A 27,506-nucleotide genomic window follows, 5' to 3' on the forward strand; every position below is an offset into this window, starting at 1 on the left:
TACTCAGTTTCCCACGTGAGTCTCTTTTCAAACTCCTTGTCTACAGCTGCATGCGGCAACAAACGCAGGAGAACACTGGCGAGCCAGCTGGCTGAAAACCGCTTGAAAAATAATGGAAATCAGGTGTCCAAAATGAGAATATGTTTAGATGTGACTTGGCTTCCCTTGGTTTTCCCTGCAGAGAGCAGTGATTCTGTATTAGTTTTGTTTTTTGCTCTCTGTGAAAATCATCCTCCGTTGATGTTAGATATGGGAAGAACAGAGCTTGGTGTGACTTTTGGTGACTTTATCTTGGCAGACACTGCATGCTAGTTGTACATCTGTCATACAGACGCAGAGATACTAGGGGAAAAAGAAGCCATTAAATAAAATGAAGTTCGGGATCTTAATGAAAAACAAAACCAAGCTCATATTTTGTGTCATTATGATGCTAGCCAATTGTAGGTACCAGGGATGAGTGTGCTCTGGTAGGTGGACAGAAACATATTTAACAACCTAAGAGCTCTGTTTCAGCAACCCAGCCCAGAACTGTTCTTTCTGCAGAAACCAGAACACCCCATGTGGGAGGCAGGACTTCTGGGAATGACAGAAATTGAGACCATACATTACATTCTGCTTTTGGTTCCCACTTAAGTTGGTAATTTTTAATGCTTTTTTTTTGTTCTGAGACTTTGGGTTTTGATGATGCAAAAACATTTCTCACACACTCTGTTGCCGTTTTATTTTTTGGCAATGGAAAAGTCTGTATTCAAAATGTGGGGTGTTAAACTCAATGCATGTGTGCTTGCAAGGTGACTGCTATCTCATTGCTATTGTTTCCTCTTTCTCAGGACATGACCTTCACCATCACAATGAATCAGGAAAAAACTGACAAATCCTCCTAGCTCCCTGGCCGTGGAATTTGCTGTTCCCTTGCTGTTCAGCAGACAGGAGCTCTTTCCACCCAAAGCACAGAAGCAGCCAGCAAGTCACAAATGACAGCTGAAAAGTGAAGCATTATCGTAAGCTGTGTGAGACTCTGTCAAAGAGAAACTTTATATAGTGATTATCTTTCTGCGCCTGGGAAGTTGTGTATCCCATCAGTTCCAAAGAACAGAGATATGTTCAAGTAACCAACACCAGAAATTGCACAAAGCAATACTTACATTACAGTACCTACACACAGTGATCTGCAGCATTTAGAAATCTGCATTCAGAATGGATGATGGATATAGAAACACAAACCTCTATCAAAGGGGCAGGGAGGCAAACCAAGTCTCAGATGACTACAGGTACCAGGATGGTAACTACGAAGGGTATGCACCCAATGACGGCTACTATCGTGGTGGAGATGAGCCTGCTCATGAAGAAGATGCCCAGAGTGACGTCACAGAAGGCCATGATGAAGATGATGAAGTCTATGAGGGGGAGTACCAAGGGATCCCACACCCAGATGACATTAAAGAAAAGCAGAAGCGAGCTCCTGCCATGGATGATGAGTATAGAGACCGTGCTGACCTTATGGCAGAGAGGATGGAGGACGAGGAGCAGCTTGCCCACCAGTATGAGAACATCATTGAGGAGTGTGGCCATGGACGCTTCCAGTGGATCCTCTTCTTTGTTTTAGGGTTGGCACTGATGGCAGATGGAGTAGAGGTGTTTGTGGTTGGATTTGTTCTTCCCAGTGCTGAGAAGGATATGTGCTTATCCAGTTCAAACAAAGGGATGCTAGGTAAGTGCCACTTGCTAACAGCTCTTCTAATGCAGTAGACAGGAGCGAGAACATATTTTTTTAGTGACCAGGTGATTTCAGGATCTCCTGATGACTCTCCTCTTGTGTTGTATGTCGTGCATACTCACGGCTGGGTGGATCTGACTCAAGAGGCCTTTGCATGCTACTGAGAAAGCAGCAGAATTACACCCACCTAATGAATCTGTGGTGGCCCCAGTACTGGTCGCTGCAGGCTAGACCTGAACACAGCAGCTCACAGTCAACAGGTACACAAGGCAAAACTCATAGTTGTGTTCAAGGACAAATAAGTGAAAGGTTAAAGGTGGATTTGGATTTTCCTACTCGAGGATCTAGTGACTCAGATTTCAATGCTTTCAGAAAATATGTTGTAATGAGCAGTCCACCAAGCAGTGCCATCCAAGTATGATGGTTATAGAGGATGGTTATAGGGGTCCATTTGCACTGGATCACTTGGCTGTTACGTTGTGGCTCTTGATGCTGTCCTGCTCTCCAGAGTTTTCCACTTTGCCCACATTGCCCTTTTCTTCAGCCCAAACTCCCAACTGGCAAATTAGCTGTGCAGTCTGTTCCTTCTGCGTGTTAACTTCTTGGTCAGAGCAGTTTGCTGATATGTACTGGATCAGAAGTAGCCAAAGGAGGTTTCTTCTTGGGTCTGTGGAATGCAATTAATGTGTTGTGTGGGGATTACAGGCTGAGGCTACTGGCAACATCCCTTTTGCATCACTATTGACATCTCCCTGTGATCAAAATACAAAGGCTTAGTTGTTGGGAGACTGGGTGGAAAGATTTGGATGGATTTTTTTTTCCCTTGCATGTTATAAGACAAAGACAGCAAAGCCTCAGAGATCTCCAAGAATCAGGAAAGTATCCAGCATGACCTGTAGTGAGAGCCAGCTGTGCAATAGTATAGCGCATCTGGAAGGAAAATAAAGTAGCTCTTGGAAGAATTGCTTAGGAGGGGAGAGTGTGTCTCGATGGACATGTACTGGGGCTGTAGGGGAATCCTCAGGGCCTGTAGTTCATACATTCTGGCCCAGAATCCTGCCTGATGCAAGGTAAATGCAGATTTTGGATTAAACCACAGCCCTTGACTCCATTCTATTTGCATTATTTTCATGTGGCAAAGGTGATAGATAATTACCCTTATATAGACCACTCATCTTGGTGTACTGAGGTCCTAGACACTTTTCTGTTTCTTCTTTTTCTTTGAACTTGAAGATCAGGATGTTTATTTCTGTAGTTAGCTAGGTTTGTAACTTAGTTTTGTGCCTTGAAGAATTTAGTTCCTTTTTTTACTTTGCAAACCACTTAAAAATTCTAGCTTGAAATATCTCACGTCAGATATATCTAAAAGCAAATTGGATTCTGTTTTCAAAGGGACTTCTGAATTCACCATCTCCTTATAGGACACCAGGCTGGGTGCCTTTTTAATGATGAAACCTTTTTTGAGAAGCAGGTCACTTATTTTGGTGACTATATGAGAGTTGAGATCTTCTGAAACTCTGACCCTATAAATATCTATCTCTGTAGAGCTCAAGCTCTGGCAGGCACTCGACTCAGAAAACTTCAAATGTCACAAGAAAATCTATCTTTGAAGTATTTCTGGCCTAACCACAGGTAAAAATGAACAAGAGATCTTCCCAGAGAGCTCGTTCTGCTTCTTCCAGCTCAGTATTTGCAAGGCTGAAAGTTCAGGGTGTTCTGATCAGCTCTGAATCAGCAAGGAGACATTTGGATCCATATTCAATCCCAGCTCCAGCCTCCAGCACATTAACCAAGCTAATCTGGAACTGCTAATTAGGGGAAGAAGACTCTTTGCTGCCTTTCCTGCCCACTCTTGAAGACAACTTTTGAGAAGGTGGTTTTGCAGAACAATTTCTTCTGTCCTTAGCTTGTTTGTAAAATCTTGTGTTCACACTAGCTTGTGGCTTAAATATGAGGAAAACAAAGAATTTTCCTCAAAACAATAAAAGTTGATTCATGTTAGTTTGAGGCAGAAAAGAAAGTGGATATTTATGGTAGCACTCAGTTGTTAATGATTGGTGTTGTACATGAGGCAGATCTCTGATTCAGTCATTTTTATTTGTTAAACACACTTTCTTGCCTGCTGGGTATTCCACTGCTGCAAGTTTCCTCTTGGATCTGAGGTTTGCGAGATGATCCTTTTTGAAGATGAATCAAGCGTGGCTTAGAAAGCCTTAGACTGCAGATCAATGCACTGATGCAGGTGATGATTACCCAAGGGCATCAAGAAGTGAGGGTGTGAGGAGGCTGGAGTAGGGGCTGCTGGAGGGCGTAAGAGGGGAAGAGTGGGGATCTCTGGGTCTGGAGAGGAGAGCTTTCTGCCCAGCTGTGGGCAGCAGCAAGGAACAAAGGGTGCTGGATGTTTGGTGGGCATCAGGGCAGCACGGGGACATGAGGTCTGGGTGCAGATCTGCCTCCAGCACAGCCTGGTCTCCCTCGTACTGCCCCTGCAAGAGTTTCATCCCTCTTCTGAGCAGCTGTTGGTACATGCCATGATAAGGACAGCCAGATATCAGCTCTTGGAGGGAAAGGCTGGGGAAGTGCTATTGATGGAAACAAGAACATAATCTTACTCAAAACCTTTCCTGGATTGGCTTCAGCACCCCACCAGCAATTAGAAAAAGGTATCTCCTAACAAAGCTCGGAGCCTCCAACACACGCTCATGTCCCTCAGGATTTCCATTCCCGCGACAGTCTATGGATTGTGCTATTGCAAATTGATCTTGCTAATATCCAGGGTTCAGTGATACTTACAGTTGACTTGGCACAATAATGCGTGGCAATCAAAGAGCTCTTCACCTCAATTTCTGCCTAACGTGCAATGACAATCTTCTAAGAGTGTGTCTGCACAGAATGAACAGATGGCTGATTAGAGAAGGCACAGCTTTCCCTCAAATTATCATGAGCTTTTAGGGATGGAGGGTCAACATCCACACGAGTTACTGCCCTTTACCTTATCCGACAGATGAGCTCATATTTATTCCCAAGCGGCTGTTTTTTCTCACCACATTTTTGCTAAGGAAAATAATCAGGTTATCCCAGATGGACTTAAGGTTGCTTCCAGGCAGCTGCTAACATTTAAACATACGAGAAGGTCTCAGCCATCAACAAGAGAAGCCCACAGGAAAAAAAAAAAAAGGAAATAAATCAGTTAAGTAATCAAACTCTTTCAGAAATAGGGAGGGACAAATAAGAGAGCTAAAGTAGATGCCCCCTAAAGACCAATTTAGTGAAGTTCAGCTTCTGCTAAGAGGACATTAAATACTCTGTATATTGCCTATTTTTCCTCCCTCAGAAAGCACGCATGGAAAAATATCAAGCAAATTATGGCCAAATTATGCAAAAATTACAAATAAACAGATGCCCACAGTTTTTCACAAAATGTGTGAAATGAGTATGACACATCTTAGAAAACGTTTACGTTTTGTGCTGAAAATAAACATCTCACCATCAGATGCAAATTAACAGCTAGTTTAGCCCTAAATATCCCTAGTGGGACAAAAAACATATTTGGAGTTTTTCTGTTATGTGAAATGCTATTTTGAAGATTGTCACAGGGGTATTACAAAAAAAGAAAAGAAAAAACAACCGTATATATTTTAACAGTTTAATTTCAACAGGTTTTAACACTAGTTTTAAGAATAACTTGGGTAACTTGTAGCAACAGTATTTTGCATATTCATTTGTTAAATCTGCTTTGCTGAGCTTTCACCAGCAGTAGTCATAATAATAATAATTAATTTCTTAAATTTACTGAAACAGAATATTCCTTTTCAGTATAGTATATTCTGTCAGAAAGAGATTTTATTTTATTTGCTAAGTATAATTGTATGAAAAGTCATAAAATTTGTATTTACTTATTTGCTGAAAGGCACACATTATCATTTTTTGGAGAAATATCGTATAAATTTATACCTTCAAGTGCTTTAAACACCTCTCAGAGGGCTAAGTATTATATTTGCAAGATAGAACAGTAAATACACAGCCAGAAAAAGAGATGGTGTCATAGTAATGTTTTAAACTTTTTCACATCGTGCGTATAAAAAACACAAGGCACAGTTAAAGCATCAGACTTCCCACATCCCCAGAGCTGCAGTTGTGTTATCATCATTTCACAGTCCAGTAAACGAAGACAAGAAAATTTTTAAGAGCTTTGCCCATAACTGTAGAACAGCCACACCAATGCTGAGAAGAAAACCTGTCTTTCAGGCACACATCTCTCTTTTTCTTTTTATGATTTAATAATAATATTTTAAGGAGGTTGTAATCTTACAGACTCTTAGCCTTGCAATGTTAGATTGAAAAAAAAAACAGAGAAAAGATCCTGTCAGTAATTATGCAGTTCTGTAGCAATTCAAGCTTGGCTGTACGAATCAGGTTGAATAGGATGTGTAACAATATCCCTGCTTTTAGTTGTGCGAAGAGGATGTTTTTTTATCAGCTGAGATAAAATCTGGCCTCAGCTTCTCATTGACCTGAATTCACCTGATATGACAGTAAATCCTAATCCCCTCTGCAGAGCTCAGTGGCTTTTCTCCACTTCTTTTTCTTTTTTTACTGGATAAGTGCAGACAAGCCCAGCCAGGGTTCCCTTGCTCTGCTGTGGCCCACGGCTGTCTCTTTTGCACCTCCATGGCCATGGACACAACATGGGAACAGCTAAACCCTGGTGAGACCTGCTCATGCCCACGTTCCCAGTATCAGGCAGGAATAAACACTCCTGCAGCCCAAGGAGCATCATCACTCTCAATGGTAGGGACCTGCTAGGGGAAAAAGGTTGGTTTTTTTTTTAATTTTGGAACACACTACAATTTGTGCAGGTCCAATATGGGGATAGCTATGTCCCTGTTTATAAACTCTGTAGGAATGTCATCTGATGAGAGCCAGCACGAACAGGTTTTCGTTTAACAGCAAAGGATTTGTTTGGCTTCCTCTGTTGAAAACTTTGCCTCAGCAGAGAGTTTGGGTGGTGGGAACCAGATGGTCCCATGAATATTGTAGTGATGGACAAGTCCCGTAGGGGGGGACTGTGAAGCCGGCTGAGTGTAAACAGCCACCCACATCGTGCTGGCAGCACTCACTCAAGTCTTCGGTGTGCATTGCCTCGCTGGTGCTGCGTCAAAGCATTTGTAGATTCATGCATCTACCTTTGGCTTTGCTGTGCAGAATCCTCTCAATCTCATCAGCCAAATTTGCCCAATATCCACCCCCAGATCTCTGAAAATGGAAAGCCACTTTTTACATGTGCGATTCATTTCTCAGTGTCAGGGCCATTAGCTGTAGATGAAGTCTCTCTGCTGGTACTTGATCAACAAGACAAGTGCAACGAGACTGCCCTTTCGTTTGATTTCCTTTTACAAGGTCAAGGAGATTCATGGGGAAAGCACTAATAAGACTACAAGGAAAAGCAGGTAAGAAATTTCAGAAAGGGAAAAAATGCCATTCAGCCCTCAGTTCATCCTCTGCTGAGACCATCCCCTGTTCTGGGACACACCAGCCATCGCTACAGCACAAGACAGTCAGGACTTCTGGGGTTTATTCCTCTCTTTAAATCAGTCACGTGTAATTGGATCCTGTGCCTTGCCTCATCCATCTCCCAAATTGTCCAGACCAGACTCACAAAATTTTGTTTGTGTCTATAAAGTGCATCCATGTATAACAGATGCTACACTAGTGAGAGGGTTTGGATTTTGTTTTTATTACAGTTTGAACTGCAAGATATGTAAGGTCCTAATCTTTTTCTGTTGTCCAAATGCTGTTGCCTTTTAAAAGCCTTCTTTTTTACTTTAGGGCTGTACTGGTGGTGGCCTGGGCTTTGAAGGCTGGTAGGAGCTTCCACATTCCTGTGGTTTTGTGGTTACTGGCTCCATGCAGACCTGTTAGGAGACACAACCCTGCACCTGGAGCCTGCAGCCTCCTCGCCTTCCTGACAGCTCCAAGGGTTCTGGGGTTAATCCTTCCCATAGAGCTTTTTCTTTTTTTTTGTTTCCCTGCTAGAATTTTCAGTTTATTCCCTGAGTCCTTGTCCTGACTTGAAAGGGATTCTTTTCAGATGTGACTCATTTTTAAGAACTTTAATTCCACTAACTGTTGATGAAAGAAATTCATGTTTGTGATATTTAGGTAAGCCTTGAATTTTTTGTTTTCTTTCTGAAACCCTTACAAGTCTACTTCTAATTATATTGAAATAGTAAAAAGACAGTTTAGCACACACATAGCCATATACTGTATCTGCCTTTATTCCTAGAAGTTCAGCTTTTAAGTCCATAAATCCTGTCTATCATGGAGGCCACAACTCCGGTAAAGACTAATAAATTTCTTAGTGTCGAAATGCTCTATATGTTACCTCTTTTCTAGTGGGAATAAGCCCGGCCAGTGGTCACATATTTTCCTTATAACTTAAGCATTGGATGAGTCATAACCTGAAATTTATTCTTAGAATTTCTGCTCTTTGGTTTTCCACAGATTTTATGGGAAGCTATTGCAGACTTTCCCACAGGCATTCATTATACTCCATTACTTGTGGAATAGTCTGTAAATAACAGCTTATTCAGAATTGCCCTTAATGTTTCACCTGACCACTGCATGTGTTAATTTGGAAGCTGAGCTTGCTTAGCACAGTCCAGGTCTGCGTGGTTTGAAGCCAAGGTTTGGAGTCGAGTTTCTGGTACAGGCCATTGTAATATTGTTCCTTAGAGTATTTGGTGGCCAGAAGTAACACAGCAGAACAAATACCATGTAGTGGTCATTACTCTTGGTCTAATTCTCCTTAAAATTTTAGTTGCCTTGATATAGGCTGGATCTCTTTCAGAGGTAACAACCATCACTGTGTTCTCCAGAAGACTGTCTCTCCTGCATGGAGACTGTATGAGTAACATTTCTACTCCTCCCTATGTCCCTGCCACCTTATCGTTAATCCAGGACACAGCAATCTGCAAAGTCTGAAGTGGATGCGCACCTTGGGTCCTAAGATCCGTCAGCTGACAGAGTGTTTTATAGCAGCTGCCACAAAAGGTTTTATGATATTGGCCAGAACATGCAGTCTTCCCAAAAGAGACCTCTCCATCATAATTAGTGTCCTGCTGATTTTGTTTCAGCCCTGAAGTAAACATTTCTATATCCGGAATCCTTCCCCTCAGACACTGGCCAAGTGGACGGTCTCTGGTCACCCCTGAGGTTTCCTTTACTACAGATTTTCATTATTTTAAATTTCTAAGGGACAATGCATCCATTGGTTTATCACATATGATAACCTATCAAAGCCACATCCTCTGAGTTTGTGACATTAACATCTCTACTGTGTTTTATGTCGCTCACTGTTTGATGGATGCTGTGTTGCAGGGATATAATCTTCCTCTCCGTCACAAGTTTGGGCTCCTCAGTCAGAATCTGCAGGGGTTTGCCCAGAAAAGCAGCTGCACTCCACTTCTTGATGCCCGGTTTCACATACTGCCACATCCCATGCCAAGCCCACTCTTCCCCTGGCCAGAGCACTGGCTGCCCTGCCACCAGCCAGGGCACCCAGCTCTGATAAATCACCACCTAGAAGACAGTAACAACCTCCTCCACCTCCTCCTAACCTGGGACATTTTTTCTTATTAAGAGGATTTGGATGAACATCTGCCATCCAGGGATTTTCTCTGGAAAAAAAAAAAAAACAACCCACAAAACTCTGGCAGATAATTTTTTCTTCCTCTTCGGGGTCTGACGGTGTGGGCTGAGCTGTGCTGGGAGCACTGGCAGGGTGCTGGCAGGGCTCGCTGTCAGATGGGCGGCTGCCATGCACCAGTGAGTAGATATAGGGAGCATCATCACTTCCGTCTGCTGGCTGCGATCAGAGCTGCTCCGGTAAATGTAGCTCAGGAGCCAGGGTAAAAGCATGAAGCCTTACAGAACTGCATTAAGATTCTTCCTTCAGAAAGAGTTTTGGACTGAAACAGTTTTTTGCATCAGCTCTCCCTTGTAATCTGCACTTCAGCAAAGAAGCTGGAAGTCTGAGTTAACAGAGAAAGAGATCCCAGGTTCCAAGCTGTGAACGGATCTTCTCTCACTGGTGCAAATCAGTAGCTGAAACCTTTACACACCTTCAGATCACCTCACCAGGACAGCTCGGGTCAGGAGGGCAGAGCAGGGAGTGTGGATATTGATCGCACAGAGCCACATGCTTATGGTGGAGGTACAATTGCACTGGCAAAATCCTGTGTCATGGTTCTGGTACAAAGGCTGTTAAGAGACAAGAATAGAGTTTTTGCCTTCAAGACACAAAATTAGACATCATGTAGACAGAAAGGAAAGCAGAACCGTTCACAGAGAGGTGACCCCACTGCCCTGCTATGGAATGGGGAGACTTCAGAAGTCTGAACTTTTCCACTTCTGATCAACGTGAGACAAACATCTTTCAAATGCTGCAGTGCTTCTCTGCTGCATAGCTTTTAATTTAGTAATGCATTTCAAACTAAGTGTAGGTATTTGCCGTTGAAAGACAGAACCAGCTGCCAAACATCTCTCTGCATTGGTCCTTAGCTAGCTTTGCTGGATGGCACAGAGCAGCCTTCAGCCATCAGACTGATCATTTTGTTTAAACATTAATGAATCGCAAAAAAATTCATCGCCTTGTTTCCCAAGTGATGCATGTGACAGAACAGGTCCTGGGGAAGACGTTGGTTCTCAAGAGATGTCAATACTTAGTTCAAGGTGAGGATTGACCCTCCAAAGGGATGTTCTTCCACCATGCCTGAAAAATGCTTCTTTCAGCTTCATTTCTTCAATCAGCAAACAGGGAGGTTTCCTATCAAGGCAGTTTATTTACTTGCTTAGCATCCATTTTCTTCCCTGTCAAGACAAGCAGTAGCTTCTCCCTTCTGAAATTTTCAGAGCAAGACTGTACTCTTCTCTAAAAGTTCTCCTTTAGTTAGATGCAAGATTTTGGCTCAGTAACAAAGGAAATAGCTGTGCTACACAAGATGAGTCTTGGTAACAGACTGATCCTTTCAGATGATGCTAGGAAAAGCAGGCAGTAAAAGAGATTATATACTGGATGGGTAACCTGCAAAGATATTTAGCCATGCTTTAGCAGTGTCTCTGCTGCCACAGCTTTCTGAACACAAACAGCAGCCAGAGAGATCCTCCTCCCTACACATTTCCAGTCCCATTGTGCTCAGGAGGGTTAGCGGAGTTAAGACATCAGAATTCTGTTGTGTTGTTGGTGGCACATAGCTGGGACACGTGCATCCTAAGCTGCTTATGTCTGGCCATGGCTTACGTGCAGGGCATATGTGAGCAGCGAGGCTGGGAAAGAAAGATATGGGTCTGGTCAGATGCGGGTATGTCTGTATTGCAGGATGCAGTGTAGTAGGGAGCAACGAAGCTCATGGGCAGAAGATGGGGACATTAGGTTCCACCAATGGATAGAGTTTATGGCACCTGAAATAGCTAATTGAGGGGGGACATGGAGGTATTTCCATTGTACAATATACTGGGTTTATATCAGCTGCCATATGGGTGCTTTAAAATCAGCTTCTACATTGCATACTATTTCTACACGGTTACCAAACTCACTGTCTCTCTGTCTCTACTCTAGGCTTGATAGTCTACTTAGGAATGATGGTGGGGGCTGTCATGCTGGGCGGCCTCGCTGATAAACTGGGAAGAAAGAAATGCCTCATCCTATCACTTGCAATCAATGCTGCCTTCGCGTTCCTCTCCTCCTTCGTCCAGGGATATGGATTCTTCCTCTTCTGCCGCCTTATCTCGGGCCTCGGGTGGGTAACTGGTGAATCTGTCCCATGTCCTGGAGGAATCCCATCACAGCCTGGCAGTTCGGGTGTGCAGGGTGGGAGGAGGAAGGCTGCTCAGGAGGTGCCTCTGTGGTACTGAGCCAAGACGCCATGGCCGTTCAGCACATGTGATTGTGTTACCTCACTCTTGAAGAGTTTACAGCAGGAAAGTTTTGTCATTGACGTTCTTGTAGTACAGCCCAAATTGTGCAGAAAGGTGAGTGAGACTGATAAATGCCCACCTCATTTTACGACCCTTACTGCCATGGCCTCCAGTGAGATCCTCAGGCATTCCCATCACTTGCCTGTGTTTTGCCTCCCTAAAATGAGTGATCACAAAATAACAACAGAGAAGATGTCTAGGTGAAGAGCAAGGCACTACACTGGCTTTATATAAAATGTACAGGAAATTCAGCTTCCAAAGCATGAGAAGGATCTTATTTATCTTTGATGTCTAAGACCAGTCAAGCCAAAGAGATTTGCATTTTTCCTAAAATTCTCACTTTTGTACAGTGCCTTTGAGTGTGACTTTCCCTTTTCGTGTATCCAATCCTAGCTACAAAGACGTGAAGAAGACTCTTATTCTTCCCATGTGCTCATGTGCTGTTTTTTCTCCTCAGTATCGGAGGATCTCTCCCCATCGTATTTGCCTATTTCTCTGAATTCCTGTCTCGTGAGAAGAGGGGGGAACACCTGAGCTGGCTTTGCATGTTCTGGATGATCGGTGGCATTTTTGCTTCAGCAATGGCTTGGAGCATCATCCCACATTATGGTAATTGGTTTGTGCTTTTGACAATACCACATTCCTGCATCACTACGCTACCTCAAAATCCTGCACAGGCATCGTTAGTCAGTCCTTACACATCTAAGCATAAAAACCCCTTAAAATAACAGATACCTGAAGTGCATATAAAAGGTCTGATAAATTGACTGCATGGTTGACTGACTGATACTAAGGCTGGAAGTAGGACTGATGAGGGCTGCTTTGCATCAAAAGCTTCAATACACCCCTTGAATTACACTGCAGGAGCCTGAGCTCTTAATCTAAATGTCAGTGCATTCAGGGAAAACTGGACTGTGATTATATTGCAAAAATTGATCTGGTTATCAAAAATAAGTAACACCAATCAGAGAATTACTGGGTGCTATGAATGACAGCAGTGAGGAAAGCACATGCTCTTTTCCATAGCCAAGTGTCAACACTCTCAGGGCTGTGTGTCTGGCAACAAGTCTGCCCAGCATGCGATGGGCTGGAGTCACACCTGACTTCACCTAATTCAGTTGAGTGGAATGGATTCCCTGCCCAGAGCTAGAACTGGGAGAGAAAAAGTAGGTTGGTGGACTCTGAAACGTATTTGTGCTCTGAGGATCAAAAATCTGCATGTCACATGCTATTCCTTGTAACTCATGTGTATGTCCTAGGGAAACATCGGAAGCAAGTATCTACTGGAAAAGATTAATCCCCTCAGTATTCAGTGACACCAGCTGTTTGCAAAATCCTGTTTGAGGAAAGTAGGACAGGCAACAAAGACCATGAAGAAAGCTCCTCACATTCACCTATCAATCCATTTTTACTGTGTTTAAAGTACACTCATTATAAACTAAGTTCATGCTTTTGATATGATGGAGACTGTTGGAACAAACAGTCAAACTTAGTGCATAGTTGTGTCAGGTCGAAATAATTCTACTATCTGCAACTACATTTCCTTTAAAAGCCTTGTGTATTGATATTGCATTTATTTTTCAAATTACATTTTGATGTTGTGTTTTTATAGTTTTTGATTTCCCATGTTCCCCTGCTATTTTGGAACTTCGTGAAATGAGTAGAACACCATGACTGGCTCAGATGAGACCTCTGCAAAAGCCATTGCTTGATGATTTCCTTACTACATGAATTAAAAATATTTATAGAAAAAAATGGAATTAAACTTTCCTTCTGATATTTGAGCCTAGGGAAAGTAAGTTGAGCAATGTAAGAATGATGCTGTACTTTCTAGCCCTTAGCAGGGGAATACCTGACCTGGTCAGACATCAGGAAAAAACAGGAAAGGGGGAATCTCAAATGCAAGATTAGGATCTTGATTCTTCTAAGTTTGAATTTCAGGTCAGGTTTTGTAGGTCTGGAAAAAAAATAAACTTGCTTTCCTAGCTCATTTCCATAAAATGTGAAATACATGTTTGTGTATGAGATGGAAAGGAGCCGTCTCTAACATGCCTCTCAGATCAGAGAAGATTTAACCTTTGTAAACTTTTTGTAACCTCACTGAGCAGCAATAAATTATGGCCCTGATTCCACTACCCTTTCCCAGCTTTACTTGCCTACAGCTGTATGGAGCTATTCTTATCACTATATAATTTCTAAACTCAAAGATAAAAGGTTTTTAAAAGGCAGAGCCTGAGCCAGAAGGTTCCATTTTCTGTAACGAACATGAACTCGCTGTTATCTACTGAACATGCTGTTGAGCCTCCAAGAGCTGTCATTACCAAGAATAACAAACTTCGAACCTGTCCCCATGTCACACAGAGCTGTAAAGTTCAGAGCTGCTTTAGGAGAGAAAAAAATTCAGAATTCCTGGGCAGGATTTTTACTTTTGGCTCTTTCTGTTTGCAGGCTGGGGGTTCAGTATGGGAACCAACTACCACTTCCATAGCTGGAGAGTCTTTGTTCTTGTCTGTGCCCTGCCCTGCATCGCCTCCCTGGTGGCACTGAAATTCATGCCTGAAAGCCCACGTTTTTTGCTGGAGGTAAGATGATTTATCTGAGCGCTGCAGTCTGATATTAGCAGAGGATAGCTGGTGCCTAATGTGTCAGACAGAGTCTGTCTGTCTTTGTCCCATCAAACACACATAGGACAAGCTCAGAGGCAAAATTGCTCCGGCATGTCTACACTAGCTCCACTGATTGCTTAAACCCCAAAGACTACAGGGTCAAACAACGATTGGTATTTCACTGCCAAATGTGGTACAGAAAAAGGTGGTGAATGCTGGGAATTTTATAAGTCCAACAAAGGCATTTTTAAAACATCTCATGGAGTTTGGGTGTGTAACTGCTGAATCCTAGTGGAATAACAAAGGACAGTACATTTTACTGAGTAAAATACACAAACCTCAGAGTTCTTAAGCAAAGATTCATTAGTCCCATTTCACAGATGTGAAATGTGGTGATACCCAGCTCAAGTTCACCCTGCAAGTCTTTAGCAGAGGTGGGATTAGAGCCCAGGTCTCCTCATCCATCTCCTCTTCTTTCATCCGGTTTTAAAATTCTGTTCCTGACTCCTCTGCTGTTTCAGACAGTTTTAGGGTAACTCCTTTCTTCAGCACAGAGATGCTACACTCTATAAATACAAACTGTGCTTTCAGCTCTTTGTGTTTAATGCGACCAGTGCTGTATGTCTGCTTCTCTATTACATTTGACCGGTAGAATTGGTTTATCTCTATGCTTTGGTAAATTACAGAGCTGGGAACTCCAGTATTTGTTTTCCTTTCCTTTGGTGCTTTCAGATAGGTAAACACGATGAAGCCTGGATGATTCTCAAGCAAGTTCACGACACCAACATGCGGGCCAAGGGCGAGCCAGAGAGGGTGTTTACGGTGAGTTTGACAAAGCCACCAGCATGTAAAAAAAAAAAAAAAAACAAAAATTTGCACTTTCCTTCTTTGGTGCAGCACAGCACCAGTTTATTCCTCCTTAAGACTCTTTCAACGTAACCTCCCCCCGCAAGCAGAAAAAGGACTCTGAGATACATTTTGTGCATTTGAATTTAGACACCAGCCTGTGTTTTCAAGAATTAGTCCTGTGAATTGCAGTGAGTACTCTCCATTTCTGGTGTTGCTCTGCAGCCTATAGACCAGCAATTTTCCTATTTCACACACACTTACTTAGTCTGCTGTAAGAGACTAAAACCAAATAAGAGAGATGTTATTCATATGGGAGATCTGAGTCACTCCTTTCTCCAGTCTGGCTTCTAATCAAACTCTGATTAAACTTCCCATACCTTCTAATGAGCTTCCTAAACTCCACCTGCCTCATACTCAATCTTTAATCTTTCCAAGGGAAAGTGGGATGAGCGGCTGTTACTCATTAGTCTGCTCCTTGTTGTGAAAAAGGTCACACCAGTGGACTTTGTCGATGGTAAAATCAGGTAAAAGGGCTATGCTGGGGTTAGTTACAAATTACTGTAATTCACTTGTAAACTCTCAGTAAGCCAGTCAGGGAATAGCTCTTGATTTATGCTTGTAAAGATAAGAGGACATGTGCTTTTAAAGGATGGGGAAAAAGAGATAGGATTGTGTGTAAAACGTGTCTTTTTGAACAAGAAAGAGGGCAAGGCTCTGTCTTCAGAAGCTTTGTCATGAAACAAGGCCCTTCGGGAGGGATCCTTCAAGAAAATTAAAGTTTAATGTCTGTTTTTGACAATTGTGTGCAGGTTCAGGTAGGAACTTAATGAGCATGTATTATTTTTAGGCTACCAGCCACTTGACTAACGTGAACCTTGATAGCAAAGGTGAGAGAGACTGCCTCTCTAAATCCCTACTTGGCTTTGCTGTGATGCTGAGCTGGGCCAGGCAGAGAGAAGAGGGCTGAAACTCAAATATATATACATATATTTCAAAGCGGGGCACTATGAGAGTCTGAGCTGAGGAGAAGAGTGAAGGAGCAGCTGTACAGCACCCATTAGTGCTCATTACTCCATCCAACAGTGTCCTGGATGCTATGGGATGAGCTGATCTCAACATCGCAGCTCGAGGTACTGTGCGCCGGCTCAATCAAGATTTACTGACATCCACTGGCACAGGCAGATGATCAGTGTGGCTGCTGTAGCACAAACTGTCAGATTTTGTGTTTTTCTGATAGGCCAGAAGTTGTTAGTTTGTGGTGAGTCAGCTGTTACCAGGATGGTTCCCAGATCTGACATTTAAACGGTGCCAGCAAGAGGAACATGGAGACTCTGCAGCCGAGCCAAAGCACTCATTCAAATTCAGACATTTCTCCAGGAAATTTCCACCTTCTTATGTTTACAAACAGATCTCGTTTGCTTGAATATGTCTTTCATTTAAAGTTACTGAGTAATATTTTCTGGGACTCATCTTTTAATGTTTCTTGAGCAGTTCAGTTCAGGTGTTTGGTGTTGAAAATTCAGACTGTTTTGGCAGAGTGAATAGATTCCATGGTGTGGGCTCACTTGATGACAGGATGCATTTTCAGACTCAAAGATTCTCATCTACACGTTAGTTTATTATAGAAATTCTGGCAGTGGTATTTAAAAGGTGATGAATCAGAAATATGCCTGCCAGTTGTCTCTGAAGAAAGGGATCCTGAGGGCACAGCTGGATGCAGATACAAGTGACTGGTCATGGAGATACACTTTACTGTAATCGACTAGTCCTAATTTCTAGTGGGAATCTAAAGGATAGAGAAATAAGTTAGCACAGAGGTACATTAGCCAATAAATGAAAGACTGAAGTGGATGTGATGCACTTAAAATATTGCATGGAAGGAGAGAGTGTAAGGATGGAGAGACGGAAGAAAGGAAGGCAGGCTCCTTTCTGTAAGAAAATATCTTACTGTAGTTAAATCAGTTAGCTCAATTGTTAGTGATAACATTCAAGGAGAAGATAGTAAGGGATATCAAGTGGAAACAATGCCCAGAAGACAGTGGGATTTAAAATCCACCCAAGATCAGTTCTGGAAACTTCAGTCCAATATTTTTTTCCTCTCTCTCTCTTTTTTTTTTTTTTTCCTTTCTTTCCAGGTTTCCTATATCAAAACTCCAAAGCAAGTAGATGAATTTATTGAAATCCAGAGCTCAACAGGGACCTGGTACCAACGGTGGCTAGTCAGAATGACGACGACTTTCAAACAGGTAAAGGGAAGAAAAAACATCCCACAGGGGCTTTTGAGCCTGGGGGTCCAGTTCCTCATTGCTTCAGGTCATGGCATCTTGAAACCCTGACTCCCACCCAAAAAATCTGCTGCAATTTGCAAAGGGCTGGAATCTGATTGCACTTTCTATGCAGATATGTACATCTGCAAACTGCCATGCTGCCAGCCAGGCCTGAAAATACCCCTGTGAGCATCACAATAATCCAGCTGTGCTAATGAGCTTCCAGGACCAGCCACAGCCCCAAGCACTTGACTCTCCTCTGAGCAGATAAAGATTGATTCCCTCTCCCCCAAGCCTGAGTGAATTTACCACCCACAGTGGATTCAGAAGAGTGTTTGCTCCTTCCTCCTGCTGAGACTGAGTTTCTAACGATGTTGTATTGTCTCTTTGGCTAATTTAACCTTTCACATGTTATACTGCTTGCCTATGCCCATGCAGATCTTTGTGGAAAATCTTGCTAGAGGCTTCTAGTCTAGGAGGATGAGCTTAAAGGAGAGGCTTTCTTAATTAATAGCAATGCAGGTGCTATACTATTACTACATTTATTTGGCAAGTTAAGAGCATGAGGAGTTATGTCCCCTTGTTTTTCTGGCAGTATTGCCTGTAGCAGGTCAAGAAAAGGAGATCTTGGTCTCCCTCCTGCTCTGCTTGGTGTCATCCCTACCTGAGTTCATCTTAGCCCTCCTAAAGTGCCAGCTATGTTTGGGTTTTTGCTTTTCAGTGAGCTTTGGAACTTGGTTTGAAAGCACCTCTGAGATCATACATATATTTGAAAGGACAAAATTCTCAGAGGGTTTGAAAAGATGATCATATCCACATTTACTCGTATAACCTGAGAGAGACACTGCATAGTCCCAGCCCAGTCCTAGTCATGTAGTCCACCTCATTACAGAGTGTTCAGATCAAGTACCCTGGCACAGAGCTGAACAAGTGATCTTTTTGTAACCCATTTATCTTGAAAAATATAATTTTGAACAAACACTGAATACAAGTCACACATCTGACCTTCCCCCAGTGAGCTGTTTTTACTGACATTAAATTTATGATGCACTCAGAAATTAATCCATTGAGTGTCTGCTAGTGTTTCCTTGCAGCTAATTCCTTCTTGTGAATTTGTAGGTCTGGGACAATGTGCTATATTGTTTAACAGCCCAGTACAGGATGAACACACTGATGCTGGCTGTGGTTTGGTTTACAATGGCCTTAAGGTAAGGTACTTTGTCAACTTTTTCAGGTAACTAGAGGGCCCTCAGAGTTTGGATTTTTTTTTTTTTTTTTACACTTTAAAGTTTAAAAATTAAAAAATTAATCCTGGTCTTATTTTAAAAAGTCTTCATGTACTGAGCCTTGCTCTCCTATGAACTATCGATCAATCCGATTACTTATATGAGAGTACAAGGTGCTTTGAACAAATCAGGACTTGAAAATTGCTCAGTAGGGCAGTAGTATATTGACTTTCTCACCCCTAGATCTTTTATTTGACCTTGTCCACAAAAAAAAACCCCAAACAACCACAAAAACATGTCAAAACTAACAAAACAACAACAACAAAAGCCAACCAAACAAAAAACAAACTACCTGATTTTCAGCTGTTCATCAGTCTAGATCAAAACTATTCAGGGGAGCCTAAATCTAAACTGCAGCTAAATTTTGTCTAAATCTCACTGTAGTCTCACACTTGCAGAAATCTGCCTTCTGGGGGAGTTTCCAAACTTTTTACTGCTCTGCTGGTCTTTTGGGCAGCAAGGATAGTACATCACTGTATTTCCCAGCCAAGGAGTCAATATCACTAAAACTTAAATGGTTTGTCCTGCTTTAGGTGAATGAAAAGGTACCAACATGTTTCTGGAGCAGCTGGGTGTTTGAAGTAGGGAGATACTTTGCCTGGTCCTGTGCCAGAGCGGAGCAAGAATTTGTATCAGAAATGCATTTGCATCAGGAATTCAATAAGTTTACAAGTTACGGAGTAGATAATTTGAAAAGTGTTGTGATATTTGCGGTGCCAGGATCTTGTATGCCTAATGTATTTCTACCATCCTGCTACAGTTACTATGGCCTTATTGTCTGGTTCCCTGATATGATCCGGTATCTCCAAGATGAGGCATATGAATCCCGAGTGAAGATCTTTGATGAGGAAGAAGTATCACACTTCACGTTTAATTTCACCCTGGAAAACCAGATCCATAGAAATGGGGAATACAGAAATGATAAGTAAGTGACCAGTAAAATGGTAAGTAAGTGACGAGAATGTGAGTCGATGCACACAAACTGAAATATAGTTCTAGAAAGTACTTCGTTTTTGTTTTCACTTTCCACCAACTTGAAGATATCTCTTTTTTGTACACTCAGTCTGCATCTCTTGAATTCCGAAGGCAGTTTTCCACAGACCACAGACTTTTTTTTTTATCCTGTTTTTCACACACTGCCTCAGCTATTCCCATCCCCAGCCCCAGGGGATGCCTGGGAGGAAACCTGTGAGCAGGGCAGTGGTCTGCTACCCACCAGGCTGTGGCTGGATGTGGAGGTGACTTCTCTTTCCTAAGCACACACTGACATCTACTGGTCTTGGGCAGCAGAGACCATCACTTCTTAAATTGCTTTGCTGCTCTTTCCAAAATAAAAAGCTATTTTCTCTTGAAATCCTCGATATTACTTACCCAGGACTCCTTCCTGCAGCCCATTAGTGCCAGCTGTGTCATGGCCAGTTGTACTGGTGTGCTTCTCCCCACAGACTGTGTCACCTTTTCTTTTAATGCTTTGAAATCAGTGAAGTTACTCTGGCAGAACATCGTTGCTTTCCCCCTTTTCTTTTCCTCTTTGGGCTCAGCCTGGTGGTTTTTCTTCTGCATTGAGCCTGGACCCCAATCACACTATGCTCTACAGTAATATAAATCCTGGTGGTTTGTAGCAGGCCATTATTACCTTTCTAAATCCCAATAAAACGGGTAGAAAAATACTTCTATGTAAATTCTGTGGCGATCCCATTGCCCCAGACAGACTAGACAGGGTGTTGCTCCAGATGCCTTGCACTATGTGGGGAGGTCTCACTGCATGTTCAAGTTACACAAAATACCAATTGTTTTAATCTTCATGGGTGAAACTATACCTCATTCTCCAGGCAAGTTGCTCCCCCCTCCTCAGAAACTATTTGTCACCATTTCCTTGGTGTATATCTGATAGGCATTGGTGGGAGACCCTTCTGTGCAGTGAGGAGCTGTGATTAATAGTGCAACCCTCAACCCTATAATTCCTATTTTCCTGCCTATTGAGCAGCCAAACAAAGCTTGGTGAGAAGGAAATGGAGGTCAAATTTAGGCATTGGGAACCTTTATCTTAGGCCCAGAGTAGATGCTCAGTTTTCATGAACTTTGTTGAGAACTGAGGATGCTCAGTACCTTGCGGGATGAAGACCTAAAGCTGTGCTGTATGTCACTATTCTCCTGCCTTGGTTCTTTCCGATTCAATAACTCAAAATCTGATCAAGCCGCATTCCAGTAATGCCCAGAGCATATCTCAATATGATTTATAGCTGCATTTTCCCTCTAGCCTTTGGCTGTGAGTTCAAAATCCATTGAACGCCAGACCATTGCCATATGACTCTTTTAAAGATAGATGTTAAGAAAGCAAACTGCAGGAAAGGGCTTCTAACAGCCTTTGAGAGTAAATACCTCACAGGCTATTACTGAGCAAATGCAGAACAACTTAAGTTTTGCTGTGACCTATGAGACCTTCTACATGGAGCAAAAGCCTTGAATAGTCTTCTTGTGGTATTTTAAACATTAATAATATCTGCTAGCAGCTTCAGTTAAAAAACCCTGCAGTGTTCATTTAATGGTGTAAACAACCATCGCGCTACACTGTGTCGTAAGTGCTCAATTCAATTAAGTTTCTGGGTATATGTTAGAAGGCTTTTTATTCAGTGACAGTTGTGACCTCCCTAACTAGGGCAATAATGCTTGCTCTTAATAGCTCCTTACATCTTCAAAACTTGCCAGTGCATTAACTAACACATTTTCCCAGTCTCCCTGCAAAATTTCACAGGTAAATCAATATTGTGTCATCCTTCAGACAAGCAGGTCAGACATGTCAAGCTTCCCATCAGAGGAGAAATCAATCACCTGACACAGCTGATTATTTTTAGTGTAATCTGTTTTCATTACACGATAGGCAACAGTCCTCGAACAGAACTCAGATAATCTCCCCACTCCCTCTAGAAACTCTACTGCATTTTTGCTTTTAAAAAATCACTTTGAGTTTAAACAGCTGCCAGAAGCCTTTCACCGAATGGCTCAATGCGGCCATGATAATGTCTGTTTGTATTTATGCTGGAGGAAGGGGCAGAATAAGGAAGACAGCAAAGTCAGCTCATAAAGAAAATGCCATGCACTCAGTGAAATTATGTCTTCTTCACATGGACTAATACTGAAAGTGAGAGGATTTGTGTTCACTCAGCCTTAGAAGTATGCTTTCTCAGAGGTGTCTATTTTGAGGAGCAGAAAAACTGCCAGAAACCCTAGACCTCTTCAAACCCTTCTCTCCTACTAAAATACGAAATATGTAAGCATGGAGTTGAAAGGTCAGTTATGCATTCAAGCAACACCTTTTCTGTAAATGACCCTGCAAATTGCTGTTAGTGCTCTGTCTCTTGAAACAGCTGTCACATGTTATATAGTGTAGAAAATACCTTTAAAGCACAGAGTGAAGTTCTGTTTCCTGCCCCACAGATTTATTGGCATGAAATTCAAGGAAGTGAGATTTGAAGATTCGTTGTTTGAGGAATGCTACTTCGAAGATGTGACATCCAGCGAGACCTTCTTCGAAAACTGCACCATCATCTCTACTGTCTTTTATAACACTGGTAATGGGATTCCTGCTATAGTCTCATCTCTGTAATTAGGAACTATTTTGTCAGATTCTGGGAGAAAGGATCATAGGGGTATGTGTGTTTGTGTGTGTGCTGGTTAATGAGACCGATGATGGAAAAAAGAGGGTGATGCATTTGGAAGGAGGCTTCAGGTTGCTCCATCAGTGTTTTTAACCCCATGGCTTCTGGTGTTGTTGGTTGCTGCACTGGAAATACAAAATTCTACACTTGGACCTTGGCATATTAAAGTAATGGCAAAAAAGCCTAGGAGTTTAATAGCTCAATTCAATGAATTTGGCTTAAAATAGAATTTTAACCAACCTTTGGTTGATGATCATAAGCAATAAAATATTCATTAATTTATCCTTGAAAAGCTTTTCATTTCTACTCCAATAGAGTGCAAACCATAATGCCATGAAAGCAATAGCCTGCATTGCCTTGTCCTTGTGGCATGACAATACTGGTCCAGGTGACTCCACAAATATAAGAGGTGCATGGGTTTATACCCACTAGGTGGAAAGTGTGCAGCTAGAGTTTGCCAGTAAAATAAAACCTCCCTGGCTATTTACATTTAGTGAGGAGGACCTCTTGGATCTTGGGTTTGGTTTTGACTCCTGTTGCTGTTGTATGAAGGGAGATCAGCCAAGCAGGATCAAGAGTTTGTCTCTTTCACTTGCAGATCTCTATGAACACAAGTTCATCAACTGCAGACTGATAAACAGCACATTTATGAAGGAGAAGGAAGGCTGTCACCTGGACTTTGAGGAGGACAACGATTTCCTGATCTACCTGGTCAGCTTCCTGGGCAGCCTGTCTGTGCTGCCGGGCAACATCATCTCTGCGTTACTCATGGACAAAATAGGGAGGATAAAGATGATCGGTGAGTGGGGATGGCGGGTGCGTGGCGCAGGTCGTGGGTGGGAACACGACTCTGCAAAGAGCCAAGGTCAGTGTGAAGGTCTCACTTCATCTGCACACACCAATGCAAGGCGAGATGGTGCAGGTGGGGATGGGTCATTCCTGTATCAAATGGAGCAGAAGGGTGAAAGGACTCAATGGTGAGGCAAGTGATCTACTCCATGGCAGTGGGCAAGTTACCTGCTCCTCACCTCTCCACCTGGCTTTTCTGTGAAATCCTGCTTTTTTTTTTTTTCTTTATGTTGACTTTTATGTCAAAGCCTGTATGATTATCCAGCTCTCAGCACAACAGGGTTGGAGCTGAAGCAGGACCTCTTGGTGCCGTTGAGTTGATGCAGATGTCGCTAGGATTCTAGATAAATAAACACTTTGTGAATATTCATTGCTACAAGCAAAGATTATTCGATGTGGCTGCTTGACAGCCCAGGAGTTCCCTCTGTTGGTTTTCTGATTTTCTAATGATTTTATAAACAGCTTCTGAGAGCATATGGTAGATTAACTGACCATGACACAGCCAAGGAAGATGCCACCTTTAGCGTTATGGGAATAAGTTATCACCTTATCAGCTTTATGATTACTTTGGGAATTTCTGGTGTTGCTCTCTCCAGGGTTCAGACTTGCTCTCCAGGTACTGTGGGAATTGTGCCTTGAGGGACACTCAGGTGAGTTTAATAAAGTCAGGGATGTGGCTCAGGGGTAAGAGGAGGCTCATGCTCTTGAGCTCACCTCTCTGTCTCTTCTGAGAACAGAGGGAAGTTTAGTTAGCTCAGCTTAACCATCAGCCAGGTTAAGGTCAGCAAGATGACTGCACCAGTGTGTCAGGAATATATGCTGGGAGTCAAAATGACTGTTCATGTAGTGAACTTGGAAAAAAACCTCATACAATTCAGAGGGTCTGTGGGAAATAAGTTAAATAAGGCTGAAGGAGAATCAGAATGTCCACCCTGCAAACATGTCAGCACTTCTACTTTTTCATCTGGAATTGAGATGACAGCTGGAATCCTAAATGCTTATTTCTTCTGCAGAATGAAAAGTACGGGACAAAAATTAGTAATGACACGCTGAAATGTTTCACTATGGAATTTTCAATTGAAACAGCCTTCTGGCATCTCACCCATATCACTCTGTTGAACATATTATTTCTGGTCATCTTAACAGGAAAACTGAATTTCGGTTTTGCGTTCTGTGCCTCGCTGGGACTTCAGTTCATTTTTATCATGTTCTGCTAAACCCTCTCCTGTGGAAAACAGCAGATCTCCTGGTGCACACAGAGTGACCCTAATGCTGCTCTGTACCTCTGCAGCAGAGGGAATATCCATGTGGCACAGTGGGGGATGTAGTTTAGCAAAGTACCATGGAAGAGAAGTGGATATGGAATCCTGCATGGCAGCTTCTCATGGGTAGGGCACCACAGCAGCAAAATGCAACATAATGTCCAAAATGAAGCATTTTAGTTCCAGTTCAGCATCCAAATTATTTTGGTCAGTGTCAAATCAATTCAAGAAACCCCAAACAAATTAAAAAAAAATCACTTTCCTGGAGATATTTCAGCAACAACAGAACTTTCCAGTGAAAGATACTTTGATTTTGCAAAAACTGCATCTTTCAGGTGAAAATTCCCAATGGGGTAGAAGGGAGTGATGTAGCCGTTAATTTTTCTGAATCTGAACTGTGCCTAACTGAGCATGAACCGCTCTCACCTTCTCCCTCGGTGGTGTTCATAAAATTATGGCTCCTGTGCAAATGTGCCATGAAATCCAATGATGTTCTTGTAATTAAAATAGACCTCAAGTGCTTAATACAATTGACTGTAAATTACCCTAATTGAGACCAGAAATGTGTCAAGTGATTCCAATATGATATGAAATGCACCGGCTCTTCACTCAAAACTCAAATTGAAAAACCTTCACAATGATTCTTCCTCCTCATTGACTTTCATATTTACTTGCCTCTGCTCTTCCTGGGTCCATCTGGATGTCTGAGATGCTGGAAACCTGCCTGGAAAAGCCTGTCTTTAGAGTCTCCACAGAGCAAAACTATCAGCAAGATCAGATGGTCATTGAGAACATTTTCAGGCTGGTTTCCAGCATCAGAGAGTGACAGATAGTCAGCATCAATGTATTTTTGGATTCTTGCAGATTTAATTCATTTTGGAGTGAAATGCCATCACTTGAAAGCCATCTTTATCAACAAATGAGTTTGGTCAACTGTGGACAGGGGGAACAGGTGCCAACGCTTTTCCTTTGGTTTGCTCCCCGTAGGTGGCTCAATGTTGATCTCGGCAGTGTGCTGCTTCTTTCTCTTTTTCGGCAACAGCGAGTCGGCTATGATCGGCTGGCAGTGCCTCTTCTGTGGGGCCAGCATCGCCGCCTGGAACGCCCTGGATGTGATCACCGTGGAGCTCTACCCCACTGACAAAAGGTGCTCGGAATATTTCTCCTTTTTTTCTCCACCCTCTGACTTTGTCCTCTCAGTTCCTGATGAAAAAAAGTCACTCTAGATACATGTAGATGGGGGAGATGTATTTATTTATTTTTTTAAAATTATTTTTACCAGTCCTTAAGAGTTGGGTAGTCCTGTGGCTATACAGGATCAGCACAGATATTTGCAAGCATAATTCTGCATGCACAGAGGCTTGTACACAGGGAGTCGCGTGGGTGTTTGGCAATCAGAGGCAAATAAAATATGGATTCTGTCATTTCCATGGATGTGCATGAAGTCTGGCCCTTCAGACTGTATCCCCCAGCCTCTTGTCATAGCTCATCACTGTGACAGCCTTCTCCTCCGCAACCTGAAGACAAACATGCACAGAAGGGTTTGGGAGATAGGGCAGCACAGGAAACTTTGGGAGAATATGCTATAGATAAAATCTTTCTTTGCAACATCATTATAAGCATTTGTTGCCTTTTTCTGGCCTTTGAGGGAAACCAGAAGTGAAGGAGAAAGCCTGTGCTTTGAAGGCAGCATGCTTTTAGCTGCTGGGTGAAGCAGGATTTGGAGGAGTGCTCTGGTTGTTTCACTGGCAACAACCCACTCCAGCCAGTGCTTGAAAGGGCTTTGGCAAGTTCTAGGGCAGGTGGTGTCCTGCTGCCTTCGGGGAGGACAAAGGCTCTCACAGTGGGCTGCTCTAGGGGTTGGGAGAAGCTGAGATGAAATGGAGAAATGAGTATACACAGACATGCTGCTCATTAACCCAGACATGCAAAACAGTGACATCTCTTTATCAATTCATTTATTCTGCCTCACTTGCTAGAAGCGTAGCCTGGGCAACATAAGAACGTTCACAAAATTACCCATCCAGATCTTCTGTAGTTATGCCAAGAACCCCCCTCCTAACCATTGCTTTCTGCTTTTTTTCCCCTCAGGGCAACAGCCTTTGGCATCCTGAATGGGCTTTGCAAGTTTGGTGCCATCCTGGGGAACTCAATCTTTGCCTCCTTTGTAGGAATAACCAAGGTGGTTCCCATCCTTCTGGCTTCCTCTGCTCTGGTTGGAGGTGGTTTGCTCGCTTTACGCCTGCCAGAGACTCGAGATCAGGTCCTGATGTGAGCAACCGAGGCTGGGGGGGTCAGGGGCGCAGACATAGAAGAGGAACAAAAAAGAGCCATGTTCAGAAAAATCAAAATGTCCATTTCTATACTGTTCTGTCGATACCTCAAAGAGAGAGGGCAGAGAGAAAAAAGAACCCAAAGGGATAAAATGAAACCTCTAGTTTCTGACCCTTTTACAGCCGCGACTGGTGCATGCAGCTGCTACACACCCCTTGCAGAGCTTGGGTCCAACCTCGCCTACACTGGGACTCTGCCCTTCCCCTCTACATCCCAGTGTAACGACACAGGACGCAAACGGTGGCTTCGTGCATGTGTGCTCCTGCGTGGGTGTGAGCGTGTCCGACGGGAGGACAGATCCTGACCCCCTCCTGCCTTTGCTGAGCTGTGAGATGCTGCCCGCCTTGCCCAGCGCTCCTTGGCCATTCACATCAGCTGTGCTCAGACACGAGGGGCATCCGAAGGGGAGGCAGGTAACCAACCTACCGTAGGTGAGCTCCAGAAATGGGGACAAGATCTTGATTTTGGGGTTACCACCTGAGCCACCTGAAAGAGTGAGGGAGTCCTGATTTCTGGAGGATTAGAGGGTGGATGCTCAGCCCTCTCAAAAGAATCAAGGTTTCAAAGCCCTTTACTGTTTTCACTTGGGTGTAGAGAATCATTAGGCACCTTCTTGGTCTGGGAGAGAAATATATACAGAATTATACATATATATGTATTTACACTTTCTTGCAAATGTACATACACACATTGAAGTGA

The 27,506-nt window shown here is 42.8% G+C and overlaps 1 protein-coding gene across 1 annotated transcript; it reads left to right on the top strand.

The window, feature by feature from the left end:
• The first annotated feature begins 1,197 nt into the window (after positions 1 to 1,197).
• On the top strand, positions 1,198 to 26,748 carry SV2B (synaptic vesicle glycoprotein 2B). Its single transcript, XM_065641683.1, has 12 exons — positions 1,198 to 1,711; positions 11,337 to 11,517; positions 12,153 to 12,304; positions 14,144 to 14,277; positions 15,034 to 15,123; positions 17,286 to 17,396; positions 18,537 to 18,625; positions 19,464 to 19,628; positions 22,142 to 22,275; positions 22,961 to 23,161; positions 25,461 to 25,620; positions 26,565 to 26,748. The coding sequence occupies exons 1-12, from the start codon at positions 1,198 to 1,200 to the stop codon at positions 26,746 to 26,748; spliced, it is 2,115 nt and encodes a 704-aa protein (XP_065497755.1).
• Positions 26,749 to 27,506: the final 758 nt, after the last annotated feature.

Source organism: Caloenas nicobarica, chromosome 10 (genome assembly GCF_036013445.1).
Source record: "Caloenas nicobarica isolate bCalNic1 chromosome 10, bCalNic1.hap1, whole genome shotgun sequence".
Classification (NCBI taxonomy): Eukaryota; Metazoa; Chordata; class Aves; order Columbiformes; family Columbidae; genus Caloenas; species Caloenas nicobarica.